General features: G+C 39.1%; 1 protein-coding gene across 5 annotated transcripts in view; it reads left to right on the plus strand.

Annotated features, from left to right (window-relative positions):
• Positions 1–16,479, plus strand: part of LOC104608371 (BEACH domain-containing protein C2-like) — a 124,453-nt gene that overhangs the window by 36,520 nt on the left and 71,454 nt on the right. For all 5 annotated transcript variants that reach the window (XM_010274332.3, XM_088890206.1, XM_088890208.1 and 2 more), the window contains exon 7: positions 15,947–16,051. In XM_010274332.3, the coding sequence (XP_010272634.1) occupies positions 15,947–16,051 (105 nt within the window). The remainder of the gene's footprint in view (positions 1–15,946; positions 16,052–16,479) is intronic.

Consider the following 16,479-nt stretch of genomic DNA (forward strand, 5'->3'; position numbering starts at 1 on the left):
CTCCCCTTCAGTGATTGGGACAGGTAAAGGAATTTTTGATGTAGGTGAACCCATCTCACTACTCTCCCAAAAGTAGGTTCATAGCAGCAATATCCCTTTTGATTTTGTGCATACTTAAGAAATATGCATTTGGAAGCTTTAGGGTCAAACTTAGAACAATGAGGCCCAAGAATTTGAACAAAACAAGTACATCTAAAGGTTTTAAGGGGAATAGTGAACAAGACCTTATCAGGATATAAGAGGCTGAATGGAATTTTCATATCTAGGATCCGTGAAGGAACTCGGTTGATTCATTTTGCTGAGGTGTATGGGGACAAGTGCTCTGATGAATGACCCCATGGTCAAGGAAATATGAGGCCAAGGGTTTTGAAAAATACTCTTTAGCATTATCTGATTTGAAAACTTTGATTTTGACTCCAAATTGGGTCAGAACCATTTGATGGAAGTTCCGAGTCAGAGTAGGGACCTCATCTTGAGAGTGCATAAGATAAACCCATGAAAAATGAGTATAGTCATCAACAAACAACAAAAACTATCGGTATCCCCCCATAGAAGTGATATGATATGGTCCCCAAACATCATTATGCACAATTTCAAAAGGAATAGTACTTTTTTTATTTTTTTATCAACAAAGAAATTTTATTAATAACAGAGGAATATTGGATTACAGTAGTTATAGGTTGCAGTAATGCATTAACCCAATTAGTAAACACATACAAATAGTTACAACTCTGCCCAGTACAAGGTAGATCTATTTGCCCCCTATTTTGCTAGGGTATCTACCAAAATAGTATTTTTTTTATTGCTCAAATAATAGGTTGTTCTACAACACTTTGCAAGTTCACAACTTTAACATTTTAAACTAGACATCTGGACTGACTCAAACAAACCGGGAAACAAACTCTTTAAAGACCTAAAAGACAGATGACCCAACCGATTATGCCAAAGCATAATGTGACTCACATATTGAGAAACAAGAGACCTTCCAACTTCTTTATCTTCCCCATGCAGACACCCTCCAATCAGGTAGATTTGATTCGTCTCACGGCCAATCCCAATCACCTTCCTTGTCTCCAGATCCTGAAAAACACATCGATCAGGGAAAAAGGTTACTAAACAGTTTTGATTTTTCGTAATGCTACTAACTGACAACATATTAGTACTAAGTTTAGGAATATGCAAAGCTGAGGACAAGGAGATGGCATCCGATAGTCTAATGTTTCCCTTCCCAGAGATGGGAACAAGGGATACATCAGCAATGGATACTCTATCTCGGCTAGAGATAAGCAATAAGCAGTAAATAGAGAAGATAAGCGTGTCATGTGGTCAGATGCACCTGAATCTATGACCCAATAAGGTCCATTGTTACCTGGGCTTGAAACATGATATGCTGATGCCTGTGTACCTGAATGAGCAAATGCCGAAGTAGGAGTAGCAGATGTAAACAGTGGCTGAGATGAGGGGGCTGAAGTACCAACTTCACCTGTAATCTGAAAATTGTTTTCTGCTATGTTTCCAGCCCCCAAAACACCTTCCCCTGAGTCTTAAACTCAACTCCTGCCATTTTTGTAATAGGTTTGTCAGGAAAAACCAGTTCTCAGCAAAGGGATCGCCCCCCCTCCCCCCCCCCCCCCCCCCCCCCCCCCCCCCCCAAAAAAAAAAAAAAAGAAAAAAAAAGTTCTCACCCAGGAAAAAGGTTTGGAATGCTGAAACTGATTTAGGAATCACCCAAAAGGTGTTAACAGTCAGGTCTGATCGTAGGGTTAAGAAAAATCCTAGAGAAAACTTTGAGAGAACAGAAACAATTCTCAGCCACACCTTCTAAATAGGTCACAGTCAGGTCTGATCGTAGGGTTAAGAGAAAACCCTAGAGAAAACTCTGAGAAAATAGAGAAAAGTTCGGCCGCTCCTAGATAGGTCTAATCTATCTGATTGGTGTTGATCTCAAGGAAAGATAGAAACTTATCAAGAAAAAACTGATCGCCACGTCCAATCTCAGTCTGAACCCTAATCTTGATCTTTCTTGTTTTTCTCTAATTCTTCCTGCTTACCAAACACTCTCCAAGCCTCTACAAGCTCTTGGACAACTGCTAAACCCTTCTGGTGACCTCCAAGAATCAGCCGATGGACAGATCTTTCTAAGCTTCCAGCCCTAGGAAGTTCTCATGTGGTCGGCTGGATTAGACACACATGAGAAATCCTCTGATACCAAGTTGGCAAATCAGGAGTCGGGACTGTAATCAGTCCAATTCTTGATGCAAATTCAATGAGAAAAAATACCAGAAAATAAGAAGAAAGAAAGAAGAGAGGAGAGAAGAGAAGAGAGAAGAGAAAGATGAGAGAAAGAGTGTTGGTTTTAGTTGCCACCCCACTCAGCTATTTATAATAACATCAAAATATAAGACAGCAATTGCATTAATGCCCCTACTGCTTACATAAGCAAATAACTAACAAAACTAACATATCTAATGGCAGCCTAACAACAAATATAAAGTAGGAATTAACTAACAGCAGCAGTGGGGACCACAATAAATAAAACAACAGCAATATAACAGCACTAATTATTGCTCTACATCTCTACAGGACCCAGCCCACAGTATTAGCTAAATAACATATAACACTTCCTAACAATAAAGTGGGAGAGAACTTAAGTAATTTAAACAGAACATAAACATGAGTAGAAAGATAATGCTATCCCTAATCTCATGCCTACTAACGGGTATAAATAAGTTAAGACATAGGACAATGCTACTGGTGTCAGTACCAACAACTTCTCTAGGAGTCAACAATTAAAGATGGAGTTATTACTTTTAAATCTTGGAGTCAGCACAAAATTGTAAAATTGTATAATTTTATGATACATTTTTTTAGTAGGAAATAGTAACTTTCATTAAATTTGGATAATTGATGAAGGATACACAGGTCCAATCCCATATACTAGGGATTCTGATCCCCCCAAAAGGTTTACTATTACACTCCCCTGTTTGGCTAGAGAGTCAGCCAAACTATTTTCAGACCTTTAACCCATCTATTCATCATTCCAATCTCTCTTGGAATGCTTGTAATCTCCCTCAAGCTCAGCCCATGAGTCCAAATCCCCATAGTACCTGTTTGCAGCCATCCTATAGCAAATTTCGAGTACCCTTCCACTTCAATCTGTTGAAGACCCAACTGTTTTAACAATTTCAGCCCTTGGCAAAGAGCTAATACTTCAGCCCTTAGGGAGTCACCCACTCCTTTTGGCACAGAATAGAATGCCACAATTCTTCCTTCCCCATCTCTTATTACACCACCTATTTCCAAAGGACTTGGGTTGCTGGAGGAGCTTCCATCATGTAGAGAGACTGGGCCGAATGGGCCCTAGTATCTATTCTTTTATTCTTGTAGTGTGTTATTTATTTGTTTGTTAATGGGCCTGTTATTTCTTTTTTGTAAGCTTACTTTAAGTTTCTGCTTAGCTGGCCGCCCACTTAAGGGCATACTTGTAATTAGCCTAATGAATGAAGTTTAACAAAAGGATTAGAGAGAGGAGAGAGGAGATTATCGAACTCTTCTTCTTCTTCCTCTTCTTTTCTCCATCTTCTTCCTTTGTACTGCTGTCCCCTACTTTTCTTCTTCTTTTCTCTCTACTTTTAACCAAGTTTATATCAGTTTTAGAGGACTGATTTACATCTCATCAAAGCTTAGTCTAAATCTTCAGTTTACTAGTGGAACCCAACTTTCCCGAATGACAGACTTTGGGGATGAAGAATTCACCACTGCAAAGCAATTCCTCATTTCCTTGCAATATCGTCAAAGGATAACTCTTTGAACAAAAAGGTCTTAACTTATGTGCAACCTCAAACGTAATGCTGTCAATTAAATCCTCCCAAGATTTTGCACGTTCTTGGAAGATTATTGTTCCTTTCCTCCCAAAGCACACAAACTATTGCTGCTCTTGTAGCTCTCCACATTACTTTTCCCCTTTTCTTCTATTTTTTTTCAAGAAATTTGCATAGAAAGACCTGCAACACAAGAAGGGTGTGTCCACCTGTAACCAAAGAGAGAAGAAAACCATTTCCAAATATGAGAAGCAAATGAACAGGAGATTAACAGGTGGGTCGCAGTCTCATCACTGTCAAGACAAAGGCAACAAACATTAGGAGGGAGACACCAATTTGCCTCCTCTTGTGCAACAGATCACAAGTGTTGATTGTAGAGAACACTAATGTGGACCCCACTGTTCGTATGTCAGCAATAAGTTATGATTAGGATTAGTTCTTTATGATAAGATTAGGATTAGTCTTTTATAAGATTAGGACTAGTCTTTTATAAGATTAGGATTAGTCTTTTTTCAGTTTTATCTTATCTTATCTTATCTTGCCATGTAAGCAATTCAGTCATTTTACAAGTATGATACTATGTTTATAAATTTAAGAGGGGGGCGGCTGTTTAAACACATCAACCCAATTCTCTTTTATCTCTCTCTCTCTCTCTTTTCTCCCTCTTCTTTTTTATTTTTTTCTTCTCCTTTTAAGTGTCTATTCAATCTTGAGCGACTACTTGGTATCGGAGCATTCGATCTAGGGTTTCTCATGTGGAATTAATTCAGCCGACCACATGAGAATTATTTAGGGCTGAGTTTTTTTATTCGACTGATTCTTGGAGATTACAAGAAGTCTTCAGCAACTGTCCAAGGATTGGAAAGTGCTCCTTGTAATCAGGAAGAATCAGAGAAGAATTAAGTGATCAAGGTTAGGTCTTTGGTCAGGTGCCAATCAGATTTTTTGGTTCTCTCATCAAGATTGAAGTTGGCGATCAAGAAGATTTTTCTCCAAGATCAGTTCTGTTTCAGAAGTTTCTCGGGTTGATCAGAATCAAGATCAGTTTTGAGCAAACTGAAGTTGGCGATTCGAATTTCAGCAAGAATTTTTTGAATCAAGATCAGGTTTTTTTTTTTTCTCAGAAATTTAGGTAAGGTCTTATTCCTTCTTGAGGGCAGCAACAAGGATAGCTTAATTTGTGAGCTACGGCTATATAGATTTTTTTTTCTTTTTCTCTTCTAGGGTTTTAAGAGAAAACCCTAAAATCCAGGGCTGTTACTATTTGGATAAGAGATTAGACTTGTTTTTAAGTTTGGCTGCTATCAGATTTCTATTCTTTGATCTTTGTTTTTGGAGTTCTGTACCCAGGCCAACTGCTATTAGTTCTCAGATTTAGTAGGCTGATTGATATAGTGATACAGTGAATTGGAATTTTTTTTTCTTTCTCTGAATCTGATTTTTGCTTCTAGACCTACTGTCGTTAGTTTTTTCAGACCCAGTAGGCTGATTGTTACAGTAAATAGGTGTTTTTTGCTTAACCCCTAACCAAGAATGGAGTTCAAGCACCAAGGGGAGGGCGTTTTTGGGACTGGTTCAGGTGGCATGACTGAAAACACCTTCCAGATTACAACTGTAAAGTTTGATGGTTTAAACTACTTAGAGTGGGCCCAATCAGCCATGATGGCCATTGGGGGAGAGGAAAACTGAACTATTTGTTGGGAGATGTGAAGGAACCAAATAAGGAGGATCCCACTTATGCTAAGTGGATTTAGGAAAATTATTTAGTGATGACATGGCTGTGCAGTTCCATGCAGCCATACATCAGCCGAAATTACTTATGGGCAAAAACAACTAAAGAAATATGGGATGTTGTGAAAGAAACCTACTCTCAGCCCCTTAATGTTGCTAGGGCTTATGAGCTGAAATGCGAGGTTAAAAATCTCAAGCAAGGTGAGAAACAAGTTTCTGTTTATTTTTCAATCTTGAAATCCCTGTGGCATGAAATTGACCACCTTGAATCAATTGAATGGGAAAGTCGGAAGGATGCACAGATTTACAGAGAGCAGATTGAAACTAATAGTGTTTGAGTTCCTGGCTGTTCTAAATTCGGAATATGATATTGTGAGGCAGCAACTGTTGACAAGAGACAGTGTAACTCTGTCCCAGGCCTATTCCTTAGTGCACAACAAAGAGACTAGGAGAAAAGTTATGCTACAACAACAGATTTTTGAATCAGCTCTGGCAGCAGCTAAGCCCAAATTTGGGAGTGTTAAGGAAAGAGACGTGAAGAAGGACCTAGTATGTGAGCATTGCAAGAAACCTAAACATACTAAAGAGACCTGTTGAAAGTTACATCCACATCTAGTTCCAACAAAATCAGAAACAAAAAGGGGAATGCAAATATGGTTGTTAACACTGATAGTACAACATCATCTAGCACAAGAGGCAATCCTCTAGATACTCTAGCTGCTGTCCGAGCTGCTCTAGTTCAGCTGGAAAATGAAGTTGGTAATTCAGCTCCACCTCCTCAAACACCATCAGCACCCCCTACCTCAGCTTTTGCTCATTCAGGTAATTGAGCCTTAGCTCACCATGCCTCAGTTATAGGTAATACAGAACATTCATGGATAATAGATTCTGGAGCATCTGACCATATGATTGGCTTGCCGTCACTATTTATTACCTATCACTTATCTTCAGGCAGAGACAAAGTGTCCATTGCTGATGGCTCCGTCGTTCCTATTTCTGGCAAGGGAGACATCAAGTTGTCTAATGCTATTTCCTTATCTTCGGTTTTGCATGTTCCTAAGCTTAATACTAACTTGCTTTCAGTTAGTAGCATTACAAAAAACCAGAATTGTTCAGTAACCTTTTTTTCGGATCAATGTGTTTTTCATGATCTGGAGACAAGGAAGGTGATTGAGACTGGCCAGTGAGGCAAATGGAGTCTATCTGCTTGGAGGGAGTCCTCATTGGGAAGATAGTGAGACTAAGAGGTCTTGTGTTTCTCAATTTGTTGATCAGGCTATGCTTTCGCATAATAGGATGGGTCATTTATCTTTTCGGGCTTTGAAGAGTTTGTTTCCTAGTTTATTTGAATCTATCCAGATGTCTAGTCTGAAATGTGAGAGTTGTGAACTTGCAAAACACTGCAGGACAACCTATTCATTAAGTTGGGTCTTTTACCACCCCGTCCTCTTCCATTTCTGGGATTGGGTGGAACTTGGGTCTAGGAAGGGATTTGAGGGACTCAGACTTTGACATTATTTTGAGCCTTATTGTAATTCTTGATAACGTTGTCTTAGACCCCACTAGGGCGGACTCTAGAATTTGGACACCTTCTCCCAATGGCATTTTTACTTGTGCTTCTTTCTTCAAAGTCTTAAGTCAGTCCACCGGTCCTACCTCCCCTCCTTTTCCTGTTGATGAGGTTTGATGTAGAGCAATACCTCCTAGGGTTGGTAGTTTTTGTTGGGAAGCCTATTTGAAAAGAATCAACACTGGTGCTTTACTCCAAAAGAAGAGACCCAATACTTATTTGTCACCTTAGTGGTGTGTTGTTTGTAAAGCGAATGGGGAGACTGGTTTTCACCTACTGGTGTCTTGCCATTTTGCGAGGTCAATTTGGGAATGGGCTTTGTCCCTATTTGGTTGTTGTTGGAACCCCCCATCAGACTTGCAAGGCCTTTTTTCCCCTTCTTTTTTCAGGTGGTGGATAAAAAGGGGAAGGACAATGTGGAGAGGACTAAGGGCTGCGGTATGTTGGACACTTTGGGAAGAAAGAAATTCCAGGATATTCTCAGAAGCTCAGAGAGGAGCAGCAGATCTGAGGGCTATCATTCATATTAGGGCGGTACAGTGGCTGAAATCTTTGGAGCTTTTCACAGATTACACTGTGGATGACATGTTGAGGAAGTGGGGTGAAATTGCAAGTTGCACACAAACTAAGTCAGTAATGAGTGTGGCTTGGACCCCTCCACCTAGTGGATTCGTGAAATTAAACTTTGATGGGTATAGCAGGGGAAATTCGGGACAATTGGGGATTGGGGGTGTTTTTAGGGATGAAAATGGGGTCATTTCTGCCATGCTCTCAGGCCCAATTGGAGTGGGTGACTCCCTTAGAGCTGAGATCTTTGCAGTTATGGAAGGAGTCCAAAAAGCTAAGGAGTTGAACATCAGGAAACTCTTAATTGAAGGGGATTCAGAGGTGGTGATAGGGTGACTGCTTAAAGATCACAATGGCTTATGGAAGTACAATAATGAGAGGAGGAAATTCAAATGGTTGGTGCGGGAGATGGAGGTTAAGATACGTTGGGTTAAAAGATCGGCTAATTCCCTAGCTGACGGTTTAGCTAAACAAGGGGCAGAAAGGGATTCACTTTTTTGGGCCAAGCTGTAACTTTAGTGTGTTTTCTTTCTTTTCTCTTTCTTTTTTCCTTTTCTTGAGATTCTTTGTTGCTCTTGGAAGATGAGCGTGTTTGTCTTCCTTTTGTAAATCTTCTATTGATGAATTAATGAAAGTGTTATTGATCAAAAAAAAAAAACCTATTCATTAAGTAATAATAGAAGTAATATTCCCTTTGAAACTGTGCATACCGATGTTTGGGGACCTTACCATACCACTGCCATGGGGGGGTACAGATATTTGCTACTATTTGTTGATGATTATACTCGTTTTTCGTGGATTTATCTCATGCGTTCTCGAGATGAGGTTTCAACATTAACCCGGATATTTCATCAGATGACTTTAACCCAATTTAGGGTCAAAATCAAAATTTTTAGATTTGATAATGCGAAAGAATATTTTGCAAACCTATTAGCTTCCTATTTGCTTGAACATGGGATTATCCATCAGAGTACCTGTCCTCATACACCACAACAAAGTGGGGTTGTTGAGAGAAAAAATAGACACATATTGGAGGTAGCCAAAAGCATTATGTTTACCTCCAATGTGCCTATACGTTTCTAGGGGGATGCTGTTCTTACACAGTGTATCTCATCAATAGGATTCCTTCACGAGTTCTTGACATGAAATCTCCATTTACCCTCTTATATTCTGATAAAGAGTTATTTACCATTCCCCTTAAAACCTTTGGTTGTACATGCTTTGTTCAGATTCTTGGCCCTCATTGTTCCAAGTTTGATCCTAAGTTCTCAAAATGTATTTTCCTTGGGTATGCACAAACTCAAAAGGGATATTGCTGTTATGAACCTACTTCTGGGAAAAGATTTGTCTCAATGGATGTCACTTTCTTTGAAGATGTACCCTATTATCCAAGGGTTTCTCCTCAGGGGGAGAGTAGTAAGGATGGGGTTAACTCATTAGAAGTTCCTTTACCTATCCCATTAAGTGAAGAGGGGTGTAATGGGGAGGGCTGTCAGAGATGCAGGTATGTGAGAGTCTATCACAGACGATGGAGACAGGTTGATTTCGAACATCAACAGTGCAGGCCAGTCCCAGTCTCCTCTGCAGATCCAAATCCCGGTACCACAGTAGCCCCAATTCCTTTTGCAGTGCCAGATCTAGGTACCACAGATACTACATATGAAAGACATCCCCCCATGGAGCCTTCACCTTCATTAAATGATCTTGATCTTCCCATAGAAGTTCGTAAGGGCAAGCGTCGTTGCACCACATCTACAACTCACAACATTTCTCAGTTCTTGTCCTACGATCATTTGTCTTCCTCCTATAAGTCTTTTCTCGCATCCATTGCCGATGTTCCCATTCCCAGAACAATACAGGGAGCATTGGAAGTACTAGAATGGAAAGATGCAATAAAAGCAGAAATGAATGCCCTCATCAGAAACAATACTTGGGAGATAGTTGATCATCCTAAAGGTAAGAAACCGGTTGGATGTAAATGGGTATTCACTGTGAAACATAATGTTGATGGTTCTATTGAAAGGTATAAGGTCCGGTTAGTTGCAAAAGGATTTACTCAGACATATGGTATTGACTACTTGGAAACTTTTGCACCAGTAGCAAAGATGACCACTATCAAAGTCTTATTATCTCTTGCAGCCAGTTACTCTTGGTTGTTGTATCAGATGGATGTTAAAAATGCCTTCCTCAACGAAGACTTGTAAGAAGAGGTTTACATGCAGTTGCCTCCTAGATTTTATGATACAGAGACAGAAAAGAACGTTTGTTGGTTGAATAAAGCCTTGTATGGACTAAAACAGTCCCCCAGAGCTTGGTTTGCTAGATTTAGACAAGCCCTTGAAAGGTTCGGATATGTACAGGCCCAGTCAGACCACACCTTGTTTATTAAGAGAGTGGATTCTTCCTTAACCTTGCTTGCTGTATATGTGGATGATATTTGTAGTAACAGGAAATGATAATACTGAGATTGAATCCCTTAAGCAACTCTTTCATCAAGAGTTTGAGGTAAAAGATCTGGGAGAACTACGATACTTCTTGGGCATTGAGGTAGCCAGATCCAAGCATGGGATTTTTCTTTCTCAAAGAAAGTATGTTCTTGGCCTGTTGGAAGAAACAGGGAAGTTGGGTGTTAGGCTTGCTGACACACCCATTGAACAAAATCACAAGATCAGTGCGAAGGGTGGAGAACCCCTTGAAGATAAAGCTATGTTCCAACGGTTAGTTGGAAAACTTCTCTATCTTTGTCTCACTCGACCCAACATCAGTTATGCAGTCAGTGTGGTTAGTCAGTATATTCACTCTCCTAGGACTACTCACCTCCTTGTAGTTGAGAGGATACGAGCATATTTGAAGAGGTGCCCAGGCAGAGGCATTTTATTCAAGAATAATGATCACATGAAGATAGAAGTTTTCACAGATGCTGATTGGGTTGGTTTGTTGATGATCAAAGATCTACCTCTGGATATTGTGCTTTTGTAGGAGGTAACCTTGTCTCTTGGATGAGTATGAAACAAAATGTTGTTTCTCGTTCCAGTGCTGAAGCTGAATATAGGTCCATGGAAAATGGTGTAGCTGAGATCCTATGGTTGAGGTCATTATTTGAGGAGTTAGGTATTGTTTATGAGAAACCCTTGATGTTGTACTGTGATAATCAAGCTGCCATCAATATAGCCCATAATTCAGTACAACACGACAAGACAGCGTATTGAAGTGGATCGACATTTTATCAGAGAAAGGGTTACATCTCAAGAAGTATGTCTTCCATACATCACCTCCGACATGCAGCTGGCAAACCTTCTCACCAAGGCGGTTTCAAGGAAGAAGTTAGAAGCAGATCTATGCAAGTTGGGAATGACAACACTAATGTGGACCCCACTAAGGTGGTCCCCAATGTTTGTATGTCAGCAATAAGTTATGATTAGGATTAGTTCTTTATGATAAGATTAGGACTAGTCTTTTATAAGATTAGGATTAGTCTTTTTTCAGCTTTATCTTATCTTATCTTATCTTGCCATGTAAGCAATTCAGTCCTTTTAAAAGTATGATACTATGTATACAAATTTAAGAGGGGGGTGGCTGTTTAAACACATCAACCCAACTCTCTTTTATCAAAATTTCTCTCTCTCTCTCTCTCTCTCTCTCTCTTTTCTCCCTCTTCTTTTTTATTTTTTTTTTCTTCTCCTTTTGTCTGTTCAATCTTGAGCGACTACTTTGATCTTATTGAGAACCGCTTCCCAGCAGAAAGCCCCAGCTCTAGGTGGTACTAGGCTACAACAAACCTTTTTAGCTGGAAAGGACACTGCCTGACTAGAAGAAAGGAGGAGGGCATTAAAGACAGAGGCACACAAATTTATGGTACTATTTGGCTTCCATTTATCATCTCAAAGGACTTTTTTTTTGATAAATAAATTTTCTGATACAAATTTTTCTTGGAGAGGCGCAAGCTGCATACTCTCCTTAGCAAGAACAAAAAAAAAAAAAAAACCTACAATTGTGCCCAGTATAAATGATCCCTTGCTGCCCCTCTCTTGGCTAAATAATCTGCCATAGCATTAGCTGTTCTCCCAACCAATTTTGTTCTTACAGCCAAGTCCCTTGTTAGCCATTTAAACCTCTTAATTTCGTATTTATAACACCACACTACAGATTCTGGATTCTGTAGCCAGCCCACTGGCCACTACCACCTTGGAGTCACCCTCGATTAACAATTGTGCCACTCCTAGCTGATTTGCAAACTGTACACCTTGAATTGCTGCCAACAGCTCCGCCGTAGTGGAACCCCCAACTCCTAAAGGACCTGAGAACAGCAACACCATGTTTCTGTCCTTATTCCTGAAAATCCCTCCCAACCCAGAAGGACCTGGGTAGAGCACAGAAGGTTTTCTTGGAGATTAGACCATGTGAACCTGGCTTGCAATAGTGGGATTTCTTTCAACTCAGTCTTCTATAAAATCATTAAATTTCCTCATACTTGTTGTAATTGACTGTACAGTGTTACTAGTTTCCTCAGAGAACCTTATGACATTAAAATCCCCTTCCACACACCATGGGCCATCCCATAATCCTTGAATTGCATACAATTCCTCCTACTACTCATTTCTTTCTCTGTAACTATTAGGGCCATACACATTAATTAACACCCAGAAGAACCCATCCTCCACATTCTTAAATTTGATAGAGACCGAGTACCTTCCTATCAGTTCCTCTACTGGTTCCACACTTTCATCCTTCCAAATTGTAACAATTCCCCCTGAAGCTCCCCATGATGATGCTGATGTCCAGTTTACTCCCCTAGATTTCCAAGTTCCAACAACTCCTGATCATTCTTCTATCCATTTCAGACAATTTTGTCTCTTGTAACATTACAATGTCAGGATTTTCTCTCTTAAGTAGATCCTTAATCACCCTCCTCTTCCTTACACTCCCCAATCCTCTCACATTCCAACTTATAATTTTCATAGGAGTATTTTATGTAGAAACCCTCCTCAAATCACTCACCTTATCTAGATTTCTTCCTCCTTTCTCCCCTTCCGCTAAACTCTAGATCCCCCTCAATATCAGATTTTAGTCTCTCCACTTCAGTCCTTTCCTTATTTTTCTTCTTTTTTTCCTTCTGTTTCTCATTCTTTCGATCATACCTTTTGATTTCTGCCTTCCCAAGCCCCAAGGTCCTTTCAGCCCTCTTGCCATCTTCCTCTTTAGCCTCACCCTCCTCCCTACCTAACCTTTCCCTCTGGAAGTTCTCTTCCACATAACCTTCCTTCTGCCCAAGTTCCTCAAATCCTGACCAAATCAAGCTCCAAATTCTTTCTGCTTCCTCTCCCAATCCTTTACATAGCTCTGAGCCTCCCTTATCCTTTCCTGTATTGCCACTAGATTTGTTTCCTTCCTCTATTCCTTCACTTCCCTCTTTTGGGTGGTATGCTGGAGTGTCTGTAACAGAATTAACACACTGATTAGTATCAGAAAACAAAAGGACACCCATACGTTGAGGTACTGTAGCCAGGTAAGGATAGATAGGATTTTGAGATTGAGAGTCAACAACGGAGTCCATGACCTTTCCCCTATCAGGATTTTGCTGCGAAATGGGTATGGACAAGGCAACACCTTCTTCTAATCTAACTACGTGAGAAGCCTGCCTTTGTATCTTTCTTTCTGGCCTTTCTTCATCTATTCTAAAGGAATCCTGTTCCCCTGTACTAATCGCCTGACGAAACTGAGAGGTAGGATCAACCCCTCGGTGAAGGAGGGTGTAGTCTGCTCAGCATCATAACATGTTGCTTCAGACCTATGTTCCTCCCTTTTCTCACCATCAATGACTTTTCCATCATCTTCTAGAAATAAAATTTCTGTGTTGAAGCTTTCTTTGTCCATCATATTCACCTTTTGTTGCGGGCCAAAACTTCTCAAACTCAAGGTGTCGTCCATATCTGAATCATCACTGATCTCTTTATTGGACCACTTTTCATCGTCTTGATTCTCAAGTTCACTGCGCTTTACCAATCTAGGGTTTCTCCTATCAGACGAGAGTCGGTTCAGTTTTTTAGCTGGAACCCATTGTAGGGAACTGTTTGATTGTATACCACCACTTGAGATGAAAAACCGAGAGGAGCTTGTTGAAGAAGAAGATAGACAAATCTTATTGTCTATCGAAGTTTCCCTCCCATCTGTCATGTGCCCATTACTACATTGAGGTGATCTCTAGAGAGCTGAATTCAGTTGATGTTGAGTTAGCCAGGCTGTGTGAAAAGGGGTGGGAAGGGGAAATTTATTTTGGGCTTTGTTGTAATTGATTTCTGTCTAAGGGGGAGTTAAGAGTGTTTACCTCTCCCTATGTACCTTATTGTATTTTGTTTTATTTCTTAATCACTTTACCAGTTATTGATAAAAAAAAGTTGTAGCTCTATGCCTTGTATAATTGTTTTTTTGGCTTTGAGGAAGGCATCTGTGATTTTGTATACATCCTTTCATGTACTCTTCTTTTTGGTTAATGAAATTGTAATTACTTTCTTCAGAAAATAATCCACTTAAACAGTTCAATTTATATTGGGTTGCTTGTGAAGGCAGACAATATTTCTGAAATATTCATTTAATTTATTCTCAATGAGTTATTATGTTAATTTTAGGAGTTCATGACTTAATAAAATGAAGGATTGGAAAATAAAGGAGCAGGGAAAGGCTAGCATATGTATTCTTGACTTTCTACATGATCATATATTAGATGAAGTTGTATTTTCACAAGTTGGGAAGGGAAGATCTGGGTTTGGGTATTGTTTATTGGAAAAGTATGAACTTTTTGGGATATCGTTTTGATTGAATGCTATTTTTCCTTGTTCAATGATGATGGCTCTGCTTAGAAAAGCCTCAAAGTTCCAAAAGTGGAGGTTATGCTGGTCAATTTATTAAGTGCTAGACAGCTCCTTCCCAAGTGAAATAATGTGGAGGGGGATTGCTCCTTCCAAAGTGAAATTTTTTTCTTGGTTACTGCTAGGGCTGTCAATGGGTTGGGTCCAGGTAGAACCAATCCCAAACTGATTATTAATCGGGACAAAATCATAGATCCAGAACCGTCCCGGTTAATAGTCAGATCTGGACCCGATAGGCGCGATTATTCTGAAAACTATAGTTGTTTATTTAAATAATAACTTAAAATTTAAAATTTGATAATATTACCTTAATAAAAATGATAGAAAAATGCTAAATTATTTTATATGTTAATAAATTAAACATTTTTAACTAATATTATCTTATTTATTTTCTATCAAATTTACCATTTTGTACGTAAAATATGATAAAAATTATAAGAAATTAAAAAAAATATATACTTAATAAAATAATTGGTTCCGGGTCTGAATCGGTTCAGGACAGGCAAGAACCAGAACCAACCCAATTATTAATAGGGACAAAATCATGGAACCAAAACCATTATAACCGGTTTGGCCTGTTCGGATCCATTGGGTAGACCCGATGGATTGACAGCCCTAATTGCTGCTGAAGAAAAATACCTCTCTAAGGATATGCTAACTAGTATAGGCAAGAGCCTTCCAGACTGTATGCGTTTTATGTAACAAGGAGGTGGAAACTTCCAATCATTTGTTTATGCTTTGTGAGTTCTCTCTTGGTATTTGGTATCACTTCTGCAAGGTAATCTCCTAATTCCTATCAGAGTTGCATGCGTAGTTCACTCAAATCTATTCTTAAAAGTTTGGAAAGTTGGGAAATGTGCAAGAAAGGGAAGATACTTTGGTCAGCTTTACCTCTGGCTGTTCTGTGGGTTATTTGGGGTGAAAGAAATAGAAGGATTTTTGAGCAGAAATTCTTTCAAGAAGGGCAGCTGATTAATATGATAGTGGAAACTCTTAGGGGATGGCTATGCGTCAATCCGCTATTTGGACAGGATGTTTATTCTTCTTCTTTGTTGGCTGTTATCTGTTTTTTGGGAAGGGGGTGAAAGGAAGACGTTCATATGTACAGAATTTTGTTATACAGTGAGCAGTCACACTTGTATTCTTTTTTTTTTTTTTTGCTTAATACAATCTTATCTTACCTTTTCAAAAAAAAGAAAAAAAGTGCTAGGCATCTGTGAGTGATGGGCACTTGAAAATTTAAAGTGTTTTTGGATACTCAAAGATGCTTGTTTCATTATGGTTCTTTTCCATGTACATTGTTCCATTTTTTTGGTTGCCACTTTCCAAAAAGCGTTATAATATTTCTAAAAACTCTAGTTTCTGAACTATTCTTTTCTTTATGATTTCAGGATCTTCTGTTTTTGGCTTGCAGTCACCCAGAAAATAGAATAAGTCTTACTAAAATGGAGGAATGGCCTGAGTGGCTTTTGGAGGTTCTTATTTCTAATTATGAGGTACAGTATTTTTTTCCTGATTGATAAAAGAAATTTTATTGATTATGAAGAATTGATATTTACAATAAGTGCCAAGCACCCCATATCAAGGTCAGCATTGCTGCCTTGATCTCAATACCAATTCTTCGTCTAGCTATCTAGACTTGCATTGAGCATCCCATTTGTACCCCTAAAGAGCTTTTGTTTGTTCACTTTCTTCTTCTCTAAGTTGTCTGCCATTCAAGGTTTAAAATGTCGATGGAAATGTCGCTTACCAAAATATAGGACATATGTCGGAAATGTCAGAAATGTTGAGGGGAAATATTGTAAAAATTAGAGACATTGTGGAAATATTATGAAATATGTGGAAATATGCAATGATATTTTGTAAAATGATAAAAGAAGCATCAATACATATTTCTAGACTATTATCTTATTCCCAACCAAGA

This window comes from Nelumbo nucifera, chromosome 6 (assembly GCF_055504915.1).
Source record: "Nelumbo nucifera cultivar China Antique chromosome 6, China Antique-T2T, whole genome shotgun sequence".
Lineage (NCBI taxonomy): Eukaryota > Viridiplantae > Streptophyta > Magnoliopsida > Proteales > Nelumbonaceae > Nelumbo > Nelumbo nucifera.